General features: G+C 36.0%; 1 protein-coding gene across 4 annotated transcripts in view; it reads left to right on the top strand.

Moving 5' to 3' along the window:
- Positions 1-13,006, top strand: part of DPY19L3 (dpy-19 like C-mannosyltransferase 3) — a 35,258-nt gene extending 22,252 nt beyond the window's left edge. For 3 of the 4 annotated variants that reach the window (XM_082769966.1, XM_082769967.1, XM_082769965.1), the window contains 4 exons: positions 1,381-1,463; positions 7,832-7,964; positions 8,768-8,926; positions 9,529-13,006. In XM_082769966.1, coding sequence (XP_082626092.1) covers positions 1,381-1,463; positions 7,832-7,964; positions 8,768-8,926; positions 9,529-9,690 — 537 coding nt within the window. In that variant the 3' untranslated portion in view covers positions 9,691-13,006. The remainder of the gene's footprint in view (positions 1-1,380; positions 1,464-7,831; positions 7,965-8,767; positions 8,927-9,528) is intronic. The other variant, XM_082769968.1, reaches the window with a different exon arrangement.
- Positions 13,007-14,064: the final 1,058 nt, after the last annotated feature.

The raw sequence follows: 14,064 nt of genomic DNA, 5'->3' as shown, positions 1-14,064 counted from the left end.
TGCCACAACTGTCTTTTAGACGTTTCTCAATCTACCAGTCAGTATTACTTTAACAAATGTATCAAATTAACAGTTACGCTAATAAGTGTCTTAATTGACCCAACTGTATCTCCTGCTCACCAGCCCTCCTACATAAATACACTTGTAGTAAAAGAATGCATATTTTTGCTAAGTACCTCAGCAGCATCACATTCAAATTCCTCATGAACCCTTGGATGGAAATTATCTAAATTGGATGATTTATGTTTTTTTAGATCATCAAGAGGTTTTTCGTATACTTTTTCCCAGTGACATTTCACTTTGCAAGCCAGCAATGCTTATTATCTAAGCAAACAGGTCTGGAATAGGTTTCACCACAATGTCCTCTGTAGTAAAGACAGATGTAAAACTATCAGTTAGTCATTAACACTGTCATCATGTTTCTTAACTGCTCCCTTTTGCCCTTGAATATTCTCTAGCTTGAACAAGAAACCCTTCAAATATATCTCTGTTCTGTTAGTTTGGTGGGTTGGTTGTTTCTTTTTTTGGTCAGCTTTCAAAAATCTGTTTCAGTCCTTCTCATTTCCTTCCTCCAACTTTGATTTATGTACTGTCTTCAGTAAGTTTTGAAACGTTTTCCCCAGATGGGAAGTTACTATTCACTAGTACTCTCCTTTTTTCCTTTAGTGATTCTCTTAATTCAAACTTCTGAAATGCCATTAAAGGCATCCATAGCACATGTAATGATTTTAACTTCTGATACATATCTGCTACCTCTTTGCATTTAGTCGTAAGTTGCTTTTCTAACGTTATTGTCAGGTTCTGGTGCCTTTCCTTCTCCTGTAGTCATTGACATTATTTAATGGCTTGCCTGTTGTGTAGTGAACTGTTACATGATGACTCTTTTTCTTGATCTTTTTTCTTAAAGCTTGCCCTGTCAAGAAATAACTTAAAATATTCCTATTCATTCTATAGTCCAGGGAAAGGAAATGGCTCGTGTAAAGCAGATACAATGCACAACAATCACATCTGGTGACAACTTGTGGTTTCCCACAAGTATCAAGATACAAATTGATCTTAAACTATAACAGTTCTGAAAACCTCTCACCAGAACCACTCGCTCCAGTGAGAGTTTTCCAGAGCTCTGAGAAAAGTTCCTGAAGGTTACCACAGCATGTTATTAAGTTCCTTTTGGTCATCTAGCAAGTGCTACGTATCTATAACTTTGAAACTGTGTGTTTATGTCATAATAACAGTCACACATCCTTCATAAGGGTAGATACGCTTAACTCTTGCAATCAATGAGCTGGATGAGATCAATTACCAACTGAGAGGAAATAATTAAACATCCAGAAGTTGTTTTCTTCATTCTGTCTTCAGTTTATTTTCTTTTCACTGTAGTTCTGGCCAGGAATAATGGATGAACTGTCAGAGCTGAGAGAATTCTATGACCCAGACACTGTGGAGCTGATGAATTGGATTAAGTAAGAGGATTTTTTCTCTATTTAAGTTAAATGCTATTTATGTAAATCTAATGTTCTTAGTTATAGTCCTCTGTTTTATTTGTCACAGGTCATGAGTGATCTCTGGTGACCCACAGAGATAGTTTCAGATGAATGGGGTATTTAGAGGTTAGCATATTAACAGCTGTGGTGGACAGCAATAGGCGAAGGCCCCCCAGTCTGCTTTTGTTTTCTGGTTCAGTACCATGCTACTGTACTGCATGTGTGCCAGGAAAGCTGTTGATTCCATTTGCTCCTGTAAGCACACTGTTTTCCCAACTGAAAGAGTCATTTTGGAGGTGTCAAGCTTCTTCCATCATACCATGTCTACCTCTTTACATTAGTAGTTCTTTGTATTGAAACAATTTTCTTTTGATTTCCCAGTCCTCCACCCATTCCCACACCCTTTCCGTTTTCTTTAAGAAAAAAATAGAATGTTTATAATTGTAAAAAACTGGCATGTACAGTTGTAGGGCCAGGAAAGCTGTACCCTACAGTATGTTTCTTGACCTTTAAAATAGTAGAATTACTTACTAGAATGAATATGTACCAAACTGTAAATAAAATATTTGTAATTGAACTTGACAAGGCTAAACACAAGTACAAAGTCTGTTTCAAGAGTGTGAGAATCATTTCAGCCCCAACTCATCACTTCTGCTTTCTCACAAAGTATAGGAAAGTACTTTTTTGATTAAAACAGTTTAGAACACTCCAAGTAGAAGATCTGATAAAAAGGGCCAAATAGGACATTCTATGGAGGATTGTGAATTTAAGAGATATATTCTATTAACATACAGTTAACCACCGAAATCTTCCAGATTAAGTTCAGGTTAATATAGAGATAGTCCTGGGATTTTTATTTATTTGGAACATTTTTCAAAATCAGTTTCATGGTCTGGAGGAGACTATTCTAGACCTATTACATTTAGCACTGACCTAGTATTTCCTTGAAACCCTCTATCGTGTTTTCATATGCAGTGAATTTCAGGGAAGCCAGTCACCCGGCCCATTCTACCCATAGCAGCATATTTGTACTCCATCATCGTGTATTTTTAATCCATAAACCAGAAGGAGTAATTCAGAAGTAAAATGCATTACAAGCCTTCCCTGACTTATTTTGAAAGCAGACCATGTTTTTTCCATCATTTAGAATCTCTGCAGCCATATTGACACATTATTGTGACTATTGTTTACCAGCCAGTTCAATTTAGCACTTCTGTTGTATTAAAAGATGGTAAATGTCTGATAGTTCAGGTCTCCTGTGTACAATATATGGAGTTACATATAGATTTGTACATAAAATATGCATGTGGAGTTATTCCCAGTCATGAACTGGATTTGACTTGATCCAATGCAAATAATTTTTCATATGTTCTTAGTGCTGAAAATGCTAAACCGGTGCTTGTCCTCTTTTCATGTTATGACAGACAATTAGAGGTAAATTTTCTATTTGGGATTTATTTTGTTTAGACATATTATTCATACAAAGCGGAGTTAATTATTAGTGACTTAAATACAAGCCAACAAAAAATAATGGTAAGTTTCTAAAAGTGGGACTGATTTTCTTAAGTTTTGATTCCTAAGAAGAGTATTTTATGATACTGACACTTGATAACTCTGCTACAATTAATGATCCGTCAAGGTTGGTATCAGGAACTAATCATTCATTACTAAAACTCAGCATAAGGTGCTCTAATTTGTCACATACAGCATTGAATTAGGAATAACTCATCTGTGTTTTAGTCTCTCCACATCTCTTGATCTGCTTAGATCTAAATGCATACTAACTTGGCCAAATATACAAATATATAGTCTGAATCATAGCCAACTGTTAGTCTGTCCACTACGAAGGGTCTCAGGTGTATTAACTCCTTCCCTTACTAACATTAGCATAACGTTTTCAGGAAGATATACTGGTTTATATCTTTAAAATAAAGTGCCTGCATAGTATCGGACTGCATCTATTCTAGAGCACAATTTTTGACATAATGAGCTTGCATATCCCAGTCTTGTTGTTTCCTACCCTCCACCTCATTTTTCTAGTTAGTAAAGAAAAAAAAGAGGTCAAGGAGGTCCTACCAGTAACACAGGGATAGTTCATAGCATTGTTCCCAGATGGGAGGTATATTAAAATTCTTAGTTTTGGTCTTTCTCCCTAAGACAACAGGAACAACTTGCTCATTTGTGAGATGGGGAAGAGTATCAGTAGAATGAGCAAATGAGTAGCGTGAACTTCCCTACTCTGTTTTCTTCTGGTAAGTGTTTAAGAAGCAATGTCTTCTGCCTTTAAGGGGGAAAGCTGTCTAGAACTGTGGCATATTTTATCAACAGTTAATAAAAATCATAGGAAAGGTGGTTTGTTTGTTTGTTTTTGTTTTGTTAATTTAAGAAATCTCAGACAACAGCCAAAATAGAGGGGAAGTTAACTGAGACTAAGATTTGGCAGAGCTTAGTTGTGTGTCAAATGGATTTGATTCAGACATGGGGATCAATCAGGCAAATTTTATTTTAGTAGAGACCCCCCCAAATTTTGAAAGTGCAGCTAAGGGTACAAAAATAGAATGCCCATGATTTGATAGGAGTTATTTTATCCAGTAATTTGTATTAACAGTTATATTTTAATTTCAAGCCCACTATAAATTTTAACTCTTCACTCTGACTTACCTGATTTTCAAGGGTAATCATACTGAAATCAACACATATTCCAGACTTTAAGGGCAATATTACACTTGTTTAAATTACTCTTTCCTGAAATTCTTGGGCGTATCCTTTGCTATTGGCTCTGATTTGCCTGTAAAATTCAGGCACAAACTTGGTAGTGCCTGAGAATGATGTTTTTCCCAGCAGTGTAGGTGCACTCCTTTATGTGAACAATATGTGCATGCAAGAAATTGAGGCTGGAACTAACAAAAATGCATCTTGTTGCTCTTTCTTTGTGGCTGTCATCTTCTGTTATTTTCTATCTTTCCAAATGAGAGGAGAGGGAAAACCATGGTAGTCTCATTGCATATGTTTTACTGCCTACCAGTTTCAGCTATATTTTAGTAGAGCATTCTGCAATTAAAAGGCCTTTGTTTTCAAGACAAAGAAGATTCTGGATTGGCATGATTGAGAAGCTCTTTTCAGAATTTCCTTTTCTCAAGTCCCTTTGCTTTGTTTATTCATCTCACACCCAAGTGCACCCAAGTGCTAAGAAAGGAATAATCTGCGATTTGCCTATTTTATACCTTTGAAAGCTGACTACTGAGTTTACTTTCAGTAAATAGAAATAGCTGTTTTTCTTTATAATGATATAACTGTGATTACAACATTTGCCATTTCATTAGGGCTTCCTTAAAACAAACTTGCAATAATTCTGTAGCAGCTTATTAACAGAAAGAATTACTACAACTTGTAGAGTCTGTGCAAGTTGAGCATAGACCTGTAATTCCTGTGAAGCCCTTTTCTTTTTAATGAGTTATTCTTTAGTATTTACATAATTCTCTACATTCTTAAATTTAGGTAAAGAAAAGCTTCACACGTTATACTGTAGTGGTTAGTTTATGCGTTAGTTGAGCTGTAATTAACTTGTTGAAGGCTTAGAGCTTCAAAAATAAATGAAATTATTTGTTCAAAATGCCATCAAGTCTGCTTGAAATGACATTTAAATTACATAATGTAAATCAGTTTGACCTTTAAGTCCTTGTCATTATTTAGTGACATTTCATACAGAATAAATTGTTTGCAGGTTGGGCAGTGTGGTATGGAGCTTGGCGGAAAGCTATGGAAACAAATTATCCTTTCATTTTATACTTAATTTGTTCAGACATTTGTAAAAATTGCTTCATTTTTCTATAATAGAGAAGTGTCATTCAGCGGTTTGAAGCACATTTGCTGCCTTGGATACAGACCACAGCATTTAGTGACTGACGTAGGTAACAAGTATTAGAGAGGGATGCTTGCATGAAATGTAGAAATTACCCTGTACCTGAAAAATATTAGTTAATTGTCATGTCCCCGTCTAGTGGTTGTTTCAGAAGATAAAAGCTCAGTAGCAACTACCAGTTAAAATTCTTTGAGATATAACTAGAGCTTAGAATCACATGAAGGTCACACTGGTTGTTGGCCTGGGAACTGTTGGAGCTGGCCCGGGTAAAATATGGGCAGTGGTACATGTAGGTCTTCAGACACGTAAATCTGAGTCTTGGGGAAACATCTACCTTCACCTGGAATACCTTGTTCCCAATTCCATCCAGGACCAAGGCCTGTAAGCCAATTTTTTGGAAACCAAGAGAAGATCATTGGATTGCTTTTAAAATACAGCAGGAGGGAAAATGGTCAAAGCTCTTTACGCCCAATAAATAAAGAATGCACTGAGCTGTATTTCACCCCTCCTGGGCAAGAGGTATTACTCTTAGAAACGGGAATTGAGCCTTGTGCATCTTCTACATTTTGGACAAGCATTTTAACCAGTGAATAATGAAAAAAGGAAACTCTCGCCATTTCCTGAAGATTTCTTTTGTAAGAAAAGAGGCTGTAGGCTGCTTTTGTTTGCTTATGAGTTAGTTGTGTTTGTTTTGTTTTGTTTTTTTAAAAAAAAGTTTGATTATGCAAGTTTGCTCTTGGACACTTCAGGAATCAGAGGTGCCAAATTGCCTGGATGAGGCCAAGTCAGGAGATAAGTATTGCTGAGCTATAAAACTTGAACTAATCTGGAACTGAAACAGACTTCGCACAGTAACACAGACATATTGAAAGCGTTCAGAATCATCATTTTCTATTTAGGTGTCTTAAGCTCTCTGAAGTTCCCATGTGAACCTAGTCCATGTGTTTTCAGCTTAGTCTAAAGAACTGTGCTTCTTGCAGATGAAACAGTGAATCCTAGCTGACAGCCTGTCAGTACCATTACATTTACATAATATTCTAAGATGAATTGATTTATTTTAATAAAACATTTACTTCATGACGCCTAATGACTTTCAATGTTTTAAGTAAAAGAAATTTTAAAGGAGATAAAATATTTGCAGAATTCCAAGTGAAGCTACTTAAGAACTAGTAAATCAGTAAAGTTAAATTATCATATTAAATTATCATATCATTATTATCATATCTCTGCCCGTCCCAAATGAGATCAACATAACAATGCAAGAATTTGTAGGAAGGGTTTGTAGTTATTAATTCATTGATAAGCATAATCTCTTGCAAAGCAATACTAAAAGCTAATACTTGTCTCAACATTTTCAAGCCTATCATTGAGCATAAAGATGACTGAGTTTGTAGCTGCAATTTCAAAAGGCTCCCTAAGCACACCCTGAAGTGTCACACTTCTTTGACTACCATAGGTGCCATGCATGCATGCATTTGAATTTTAGGCATCTATTCATGTTTCCTCAATTTAAAATTAATTGGCTTAGTGTATGCTTCTTTCTGTTGTTTTAATCTCTTCCTAGAACATCCCTTAGTTATATACCCACTAAGGGCTGGAAACCAGTTAAGCAATTGGCATACTATCACCACTTTTATTAGCCTTAAATTATAGTAGCCTCTCTTGCCTGGCATATTTAACACTTTTCTTCTACTGTGTCTTAATATATTTAGGTTCTAAACTTGTAGGGGGAGTATGGGCAAAACAGTGCTTTCCTGGGGAGGTGTTTAAACAATCCCAAAACACCAGGACTTATTTAGGTAACAATTCTAGGCATTGGTTTTGATTTTCAGATGAGATCACTGTATCAATAATCCATAGTATTTCTGTCTGACCTCTTCCTCCACGCTGCATCCCCCTGATCCTGCAACAGGAACCATGCTTTTTGCAACTAGGGTGACTTTCCTCATAACTTCTCTCCCACAATTGCTGGAATAGGAAGATTGATGTGTGTGACACAGCAAAATTTTCATTCCATATGAATACCAGGAACAAGTTTTTGCATTCAGATTATCTGCTTTATGTAGGATACCTTGCATCATATACAAATGTATGTCACAATAAATTTCCTGATTTTTTAAAAATAATTAGGATGTAGAAAATTATGAATATTGAGAGGTTCTATGAGCCCAAGAAACACATGACATGTGGAATTAGTTAACATTTTCAGGATCATGTTTTCCCTAAGTTTCCTCATAATGCATTTGTTATTTACAGTTCCAGAGTATGTATTTATTATTGAGATTTATTGTACACTTTCAAGTGTACATCATTAAAGGAAATATTGGACTTTAAGGCCTCATATTTGAGAAAAAACATGGTTGCTTAACAGTTTGGTCCCTGAATAATGAAGACACAAAAATGTTTTTCATTCCATTGGATCTGTAACAAGTGATGCAAAAATACCCCCACAGAGACTTCCTCAGACTTATCAACATTTGTTTAGGTCAAACACTCCAAACACAGCAGTGTTTGCTGGAAGCATGCAGCTATTAGCAGGAGTCAAACTGTGCACTGGACGGACGTTAACTAATCATCCACATTATGAGGATAAACATCTGAGAGAGAGAACAAAACAGGTAAGAGTATTGCAATTGCTTAAGCTAATTCCTATTCATGTCGCTGGCTCCATTCAGGAAAACACGTACAATCTCTAATGGCATAGTGCAAGTGACATCATGTGCTTATGCATTGCTCTAACTTACTTTCAGATACAGTTCCAGAATATAATTCCATTTGTGAAACTCAGTGCTTTGGGCATCTGCTAAGTCACTTCTGACAGCTGGTATGTCTGAATAACTGAACTAGATGCTCAGGCTTGTTCTGAACAAACTGTTAGGTACTGTTGCCATTTACAGATCCTGCTGCCCAGTTGGACCACTCACATGGAGCACTTTCTGATTTGCCCTTGAGTTCCCAGATATAACAGCACATGACATTTTATATAGAAATTTTATATAGAAATTACCTTGAGAAACTCTACACAGGGGGGATTGTTTTAAACTATCCTTTCCTATAGTTTAGACATTCTGAAAGTTTTACAGGCATCTACCAAGGCCTTTCTGAAAACAGCAGCAGTATCTTCCAGTTCCATAGCCAGCAGCAGCACTGTTGTGCATTACAGTATGCATACCATCTTGTAGAGACTGTAAATGGATACTGAATAAAGATGGGTTGTTGGTTTTGTTGGTTTTTTTTGTTTGTTTGTTTGTTTGTTCATTTGTTGTTTTTTTTTTTTTTGTTTGTTTGTTTTTGAAATACCTATCATGTGGATTATCAATCTCATTTCTTCCTCTGGTTCAAAATAACAGAATCATGAAAGAGCAAACAAATAGGTAGTGATTATGCACTTACCTTATGACTCAGTTTTCTTTTATTATAGATTTATCAGATCTATGCCAAGAGATCTCCTGAAGATGTTTACAGAATACTGCAATCCTTTGGCACAGACTATGTGATCCTAGAAGACAGTATTTGCTATGAAAGAAGACACAGTAGAGGCTGTAGGTTACGTGACCTGCTTGATACAGCTAATGGTCATGTAAGTATTTCATACAATATTTATACAGAAAATATTTTGCTTAGCTTCTTGTTGAAGCTCAGCTAGGATTTGGAGTAGTTTCGGTTATTTCCAATTCATCATAAGTGTAGCAAGTAAAACCTAATGGAGCTTTTAGACATTCTCAAAATTGCCAAATTGAACCCTCCTTGCTTTTAATAGTATTTGATGGAATTCAACCTATGCAAAATAAGCAATCACTTGTGCTGAGCATCAGATTAACAGAACACAAATAATGCTCCCTTTCACAGGGTAAATCACTTCATAGCTTTGGTTCCCTCAGGGAAAGTGAGCAGTTGTATTACTCTGTTGTGCAAGTACAATTGTCAAACATTTCTAGAGCTAACATGGAACCGTAGCAGACCACATAACCCAAAGCAGATATTTGCCACTGACAAGTTAGCATTTTGAGAAACAATGATACTGTAAATCTTACTGGTTTCATGTTACTTTCTTCCTCTCACTTGTTTCACACAGTCACTGTTAACAAATCTGGCCAGTCTAACCCTGATTGTATCACCAAGGTTGTTTTCAGTTTCTTGTTATTTTATAAATCTTCATAAAGCTGTTCAATTTCATTACAGATCATGGATGGTTTGGGAGAGAGTGAACCTGATTTGAAGCCTTCCTTGTATCCTCGCTTCTGTGAGGAAATTAAAAAAAATCTGCCTTCTTATACTTTACGCTTCATTAGAGTGTTTCAAAACAAAACATTCCATGTTTACAAACTTGCTAAGTATAAATAGCATTTCCAACAATGGCTTCAAGTTCATTATTTTTTTTAATGGCAGAACCCACATTAGAAAATACAGAAGTTTACAAACATTTCATGTTTGTGAGACATTTTACATTGATGGTTTCTTGTTTGATTTTTTGTTTTAAGACAGTTTTAGTTTTGATAACATTCTTGATGTTGCCAGAATTGTCAATGATTCATAAATGCTAACTGGGACCATATTGATTATAAAATCTGACCTTTGAAATACCTGTGAAATTGTTTTCAAGTTGTAACCAGCTGAAAGACGCACAAAATGAGCAGCCTGCATGACCACTGCAGAATAGCTAGCCTATGAAGTTCTGCTCACCGTTTTGGATTTTTACTATAAAGTTACAGAAATGCAATGAAAGTAGGCCATGCTACTTCTATACTGAGTATGTGTTATCTTTGTGAATCTTTAATTAAAAAAATAGGGTTTAATCTTACAATGTGATCTATTTTGACAGATCCTTATGCTCTTTCAGTGCCTCTTTTTTGAATTCATTGGGAATGTATGTGGATACGAGTTTCTAAGCTTGTGGGTGTGATTGCAGAATCAGCAAACAAGTTTAAAGAATAAAACTTTAATCGTTGTCCTGCATTTTTAGTGATAAAGAAACATACTGTTTTATAACATTATGCATATAACGATGGAGTGTTACCTATTTCTAGTGAGAGTTAAGGTTGGAGCATGCCTGATACATGTTGCATGTATCCTTGTAAAATATCCTTGTAGAATGCTCAGGACAAACAAAACACGAATTTCTCAGCTTGGACTCTTGCATTATTTTCTGTATGTAGTTTATGAACTATAGGGGAGCGATTTTCTCCCCACATGAATTCCAAAAGTAAGATACCAAAACTGAACACTGCCAACCTTACAGAAGAAACATTCACCCCTAAAATTGACAGGAACCTTAAGTATTTAAATATGTTTGGGTATTAGAGCTTTGCTTTACATTATTCCAGTCACAAGGCCTTTTATTTTATTACAAAAAACAACGTATCCTTGCTCTTTAGCCTAAAATACCACAATTTTTTTAAATTGGTTTGGAAGATTGCGTGAAAGCAGTCCTCAATCCTGTGAATTTGTGATTTGTTTGTAGTCTTTGTCTTTTTACCAGGCTAGAATTTCGTGGATTGTATTGACTTTGTAAATGCTCAGTAGATAATATGTCACTTTTACTGTGTTTTAGGGCTGCTTTGGTTTTATATTGAAATTAGAGATTAAGTCTGATTAAAAGTCTAACGGTACTCCAACTTTAATTAGACATCCACTGGGATCATTTGTTTCTTATGAAAAACAGAACTGTAATAATTAAGCATCTCTAGTTGAATTAACATTTGAACACCTATAAGAGTGTTCGTGGCCTGTGCAAATAACTCTGTTATAATAATTACCACTGCAATTAATTTCTAATGATGGGAAACTTAAAGTGCTACTGATAGCAAATTCCACATTTAATTTAATCAAGATGTGTAATAAGATTAGCTTCCAAAACTAGCCTGTGTTCCAATGCCAAATGATTTAAATGTTTTCCCTTTTCAGTTGTACTAAGGTAAATTACTGAAGAGATGGAGATGGTTATGTCACATGCTCAAACAATTTTATATTCAGTAAATACTCATTAACAGTGTTCAACATCCTTCTATACTTCCATGCTAACACAAAAAGAAAGCATGCTTTAATCAGACTGTATTTAAATCAAACATTGACAGTAGCTAGACTGTTAAACTGTGCAACTGAAACTCCTGAGTAAATTCTATCCTGTATCTCTTAATGAGGTTGGAGACCACTGCAGTTTAACATAATACAATAATAAAACACTTTAATCAGTATTAAAACTTTAATTAGACTTGTAATGATGCACGCCTGTTCTTGCTGAAAGCATGGGTCAGTGAATTCCTCAATAAGTGCCTTACAGTAATTGAAAACAAGCAAATGTAAGGTAAAGTGTATTTAGGCTGTACTGTCTTATTTTAAAATGTGGTTTTATCTTTCTTTAAAGGTGCAGTAACTTTCTTATGAGAGATTCCAAGATCCAGTGGTACCCCAAGATTTTCACAATTTATTTGTAGGTAACAGCTCTGACTAGAAGTCCAGGCTATAACAATTATTTTAAGTAGACTTTTTTCTTCAAAAACACAGCCTGTGATTTTGCCACAAGAGAAATAAAAATATAGAAAATAAAAAGGTCTATTTGTTTTTTAAAATAAAATCCAAGCTACCTTTGTTCTTGGGTACACATAAAAACCACAACTCTCCTGATCCAGAACTACCACAGTAACAATTTTTTGCATAACACTAATATCCCCCAAAGTAGCACACCAGAAACTTGAAGCATTAGATTCAAACCACTTTTGAAATTTTTGCAGCTAGCAGTCAATAAGGCCAGGTAGTTTGTGACGCTTCCAAGCTATTCCAACACTTCTGTATTTGAAAGATTTAAGAGGAAGGGTGTATTTCAATGACCGTGTAATAAAGCATTCAGAAGAATGATCTTTTTAAAACAGTAAAATAGAAAATGTCAAGAAACAAAAACACCTACCAGCTCTGAGGAAAGGTACATACACTTGTCAACACAGCACTCAGACAGCAAGCAGCTGCTCCTCTGCCCCAATTTAAAGGCTTGCCCGCCACAGCAAGGCATGCTGGACATGGCGGCCAGTGGTGTTGGCCAACCTACTGGTCTGTGGGGACTGGTGGTACAGAGGGCTATGCTTCCTGTTCCTAGAGGTTGTCTCTAAATCCAGGTGATTTCTAGGAGGTACGTGGTGTTTTACTTGACTGGATATGTTCTCTACTTTCTGTGTCTTACTATGGTATATATTTACTGCATTATACATGTGCATTTTTTTTATAATAACTTCACCTGTTCCTGATCTACATCATCTTGATGCACCTTATTTCCAAGCAGCTGTAGTGATATCACTGTTTCATAGTATTAAGTATGATGCAGCCCCATGAACAACACTCGTGGCAATGCACTTACCAAAATCTGAAATAACTAGCTATGTGAATGACACCGTCATGATTTCATGTGTGTTACATATTGTCTGGAAGGACTCAAGCTGTGCATTATCAGTGGAATGGTTGGCGTTGAATGACATTTTTAGATCACAGAGGCAAAATGTTATCAAGTGGCTGGAATGTTTTTAGGGGAGAAAAGCCTTTGAGGACCATAAGTATATTTTCATTTTGTTTTTCACAATTCTGCTGGTGAGATCTAACATAGTTATTTTATATGTTGTTGTAAAGAGATGTAGTGACTCTTGTATACTAAATAAATTGAGTAATTTGAAAATCAGATATTTTTGTTTTTTTATGGTGGGATTGATTGAGAAAGGTGCTGTTAGGGAATCTGCTGTATTTCAGTCCATATGAAGGAAAGGAAAAGATTTTTCAGCAGACAGGTTTTGAAGTTCTTCTGACTCCTTGGTTTACATTATGTAAAAAAAAAAAAAGTGTAACTATAGTTACAAACGCAAGCAACTCTGAGGGTTGGCTTGTTTATTTGTGTATGTATGATTACAAATCACAAATATGCTGCAATTGGGGAAGTAGTTAGAGGAGCAACTTCAGCTTGGCTTCCAAATTGCCTGTTTGGGAATGGAAATCGGAGACATCTCAATCAGAGTAACTCTACAACTATGCTGAGCAACCCAGTTCCTCTAGTGCAAAGTCACCATGCTACAAGAATTGTGGTCTGGCTTGCTTTTACTCCCACCCAGTGACCATTCAAGTATTTCACAGATGGTCTAAGCACTTAAACAATGTTGAGCTCTCCATGTCACAGAATACCCTATAATCAGGGCACTTTCCTGGGAAGGTAAACGTTTATAATTTTTCTCAGAAGCTCAGAAATGTGTTTAAATGCAGTGGAGTTGGAGCAAAGCACTACTGACTCCTCTGTTTATTGCATTCTGTTGCAAATCTCAACCTTTTAGTCCTGTGGGAATGAATTAAAATAACAGGGTAGGGAGGAAGAGAAAGGAAAACAACTGGAACTTTATGAGATATATTAGTCTCCATGCCATTTGTCCTGCCTCTTGCACCTGACACTGTTAACCATCCACCTTTTGTAAGTGTCCTGTTGCTTGTGGTGAATGTAAGGCTCAGAGCAGCAGGGCATACTGCATGTCAGCTTCTTAGCTCCCTATTCCCAGCCAGAGGGTTGATTGTAGAGTAAAGCCAATGGGGAACACAACTTGAGTAAATACTGAACATAAAGTTAGTAATTTCCTTCTCAGAATAGTGGTCTGTCTGTTACAAAAAGCATTCATATCTGAGAATAGTGCTGGCCTGTAGCCCCAGCAAGCTTGCAGCCGTCTGTCTGGAAAACTCAGAGATATTAACAGTGCG

This window comes from Aythya marila (genome assembly GCF_965140915.1).
Source record: "Aythya marila genome assembly, chromosome: 12".
In the NCBI taxonomy this organism is placed as follows: Eukaryota; Metazoa; Chordata; class Aves; order Anseriformes; family Anatidae; genus Aythya; species Aythya marila.
Note: the sequence above shows the minus strand (reverse complement) of the source record. Positions and strands in the feature narration are given on the sequence as shown.